The sequence below is a fragment of the Trachymyrmex cornetzi genome, unplaced genomic scaffold (genome assembly GCF_001594075.2).
Source record: "Trachymyrmex cornetzi isolate Tcor2-1 unplaced genomic scaffold, Tcor1.1 scaffold25, whole genome shotgun sequence".
Classification (NCBI taxonomy): domain Eukaryota; kingdom Metazoa; phylum Arthropoda; class Insecta; order Hymenoptera; family Formicidae; genus Trachymyrmex; species Trachymyrmex cornetzi.
This window is the reverse complement of record NW_017297166.1, coordinates 788,938-791,164: the sequence shown is the minus strand read 5'-3', so window position 1 is coordinate 791,164 and position 2,227 is coordinate 788,938. Positions and strand designations below refer to the sequence as shown.

General features: G+C 29.2%; 1 protein-coding gene across 1 annotated transcript in view; it reads left to right on the top strand.

The window, feature by feature from the left end:
• The window catches only part of LOC108761511 (zinc finger protein 681-like), an 11,028-nt gene that overhangs the window by 7,110 nt on the left and 1,691 nt on the right, over positions 1–2,227 (top strand). The window contains exons 4-6 of the mRNA XM_018508108.1: positions 633–800; positions 925–1,065; positions 1,175–1,313. Of these exons, the coding sequence (XP_018363610.1) occupies positions 633–800; positions 925–1,065; positions 1,175–1,313 (448 nt within the window). The remainder of the gene's footprint in view (positions 1–632; positions 801–924; positions 1,066–1,174; positions 1,314–2,227) is intronic.

The following is a 2,227-nucleotide window of genomic DNA, read 5'->3' as shown; positions in this document are numbered from 1 at the left end:
TAATATTTTTAGTGTTTTTGATAACTTTATATTATTTCAACAATTATTTGTTTTATATTACCATTTTTATATTTGTTTTATAATAATCATCTTCAAAGCTACCACCTCTGAAGCTTTAAGACAAAGTAATAGAGATGTATATACCGACGTAAAACCTCACATATGCGGAGTGTGTGACAAAACATTTAAGGACAAAAGTAATTTGCATAAGCATGAAATAATTCATACAAGTGATAAACCATTTCAATGCGAAATTTGTGATAAATCATTTAAGTGAGTAACAAAAATCAGAAGAATTAATTAATATTGTAATCTCTGTGTTTAACTTAATTGGTAACAAACGATTAATATTGCAACGATCATTTTTTAGTCGAAAATCGAGTCTAAACGAGCACAAGAAGGTACATATCGAAGTGAAATCTCACAAATGCGGAGTGTGTGGTAAAGCATTTAAAAGAAAAAAAAATTTGCATCGGCATGAAAAAATTCATATAATCGAAAAATATCAATGCGAATTTTGTGATAAATCATTTCAGTGAGTAACAAAAATTAGAAGAATTATTTCATAATGCAATCTCTATGCTTAATTTAATTGGTAACAAATGATTAATATTGTTACCATCATTTTTTAGTGAAGAATCGAATCTAATCTCGCACAGGATGGTACATATCGAAGTGAAATCTCACAAATGCGGAGTGTGTGGCAAAGCATTTAAGAGAAAAAGTGATCTGCATAAGCATGAAAAAATTCATACAGGTGGAAAACCATATCAATGCGAAATTTGTGATAAATCGTTTAAGTGAGTAACAAAAATCAGAAGAATTATTTCATAACGCCATCTCTATGCTTAATTTAATTGGTAACAAATGATTAATATTGTAACCATCATTTCTTAGTAAAAAATGCAATCTAATCTCGCACAGGATGGTACATATCGAAGTGACATCTCACATATGCGGAGTGTGTGGTAAAGCATTTAAGAGGAAAAAAAATTTGCATCAGCATGAAAAAATTCATACTGGCGAAAAACCATATCAATGCGAGGTTTGTGATAAATCATTTAGGTGAGTACTTCAGTGAGTAACAAAAATTAGAAGAATTATTTGATATTACAGTCTCTATGCTTAATTAAATTCGTAACAAATGTTTAATATTGTTACGGTTATTTTTTAGTCAAAAATCGTATCTAGCCAGGCACAAGAGGAGACATAACAATGAAAAACTTTACAAGTGTGCCCAATGTGAGAACTGTTATGCAACAAAACATAGTTTGCGTCGTCATATAAACGTGAAGCACAACGGTGAAAGAACCGTATAAATGTAACGAATATACAACTACATTTATCTATTTTCCATTCCATATTACTCATACAAAAATACACAGAGATGGGGAACTACATCTTTGCGAGGAATGTATGTACCTTCAAATTATCGTTAGTGTCCTTTTCAATTATTTCTCATTTGGTTGTTCTTTTATTTTTACTTTTCTGTACATATAAATATGCTGGATTTTAGGTTTGCGGCATAACTTTCACTTCCAATGATAATCTAAACGTTCTTAAATTTGTACATAGCGATTAAAAGTAGTATGAATGTTGGTGTGTGACAAGAGCTTCCCGCGAAAAGATGATGTTATTACACATATGTTAAATCAGGTCATTCATGAGAAAACGTTTAAATCCATTAATAAATTCTCATTTGTCTTCTTATTTGTGATATATATTGGATTGAAAGAAAAATTCTGCGGTACTTTATTAGCACAAATTGGAAATACAATAGTTTCGTTAAAAATGATGAAAGTTAAAATTTAAAAACGGTTTCAAAGTTTGAAATCTCTACTTTCGAACGATTACTGTATGTTTTAAATTTATGTGGGTTTGTCATTTTTATATATAGAAAGCTATGAGATGAAAGAAAGGGAAATTTATTTCCTCATTTCAAGGGTATGTCACGTGCCAAAAAAATTTGCAAAAATTATGGGTTATATATGTGATGAATATTTGGAATTTTTTCAAAATTGTTAAAAAAAATATTTCTACGATTTTTTGTTCTTGAGTTATTCCCGAATTTAGTAAAAAGGAGCATTCTGAATTTGATTGCTCATAACTACATTAAAAATCTTTATAACGCAATTAATAAAACAGATTCGTAAAGCTGCAATGTTGCTCCATCAAGTGGTATAATTATCAATTTAAAAAATAGAATTCATGCACATTTGAGTAAAAA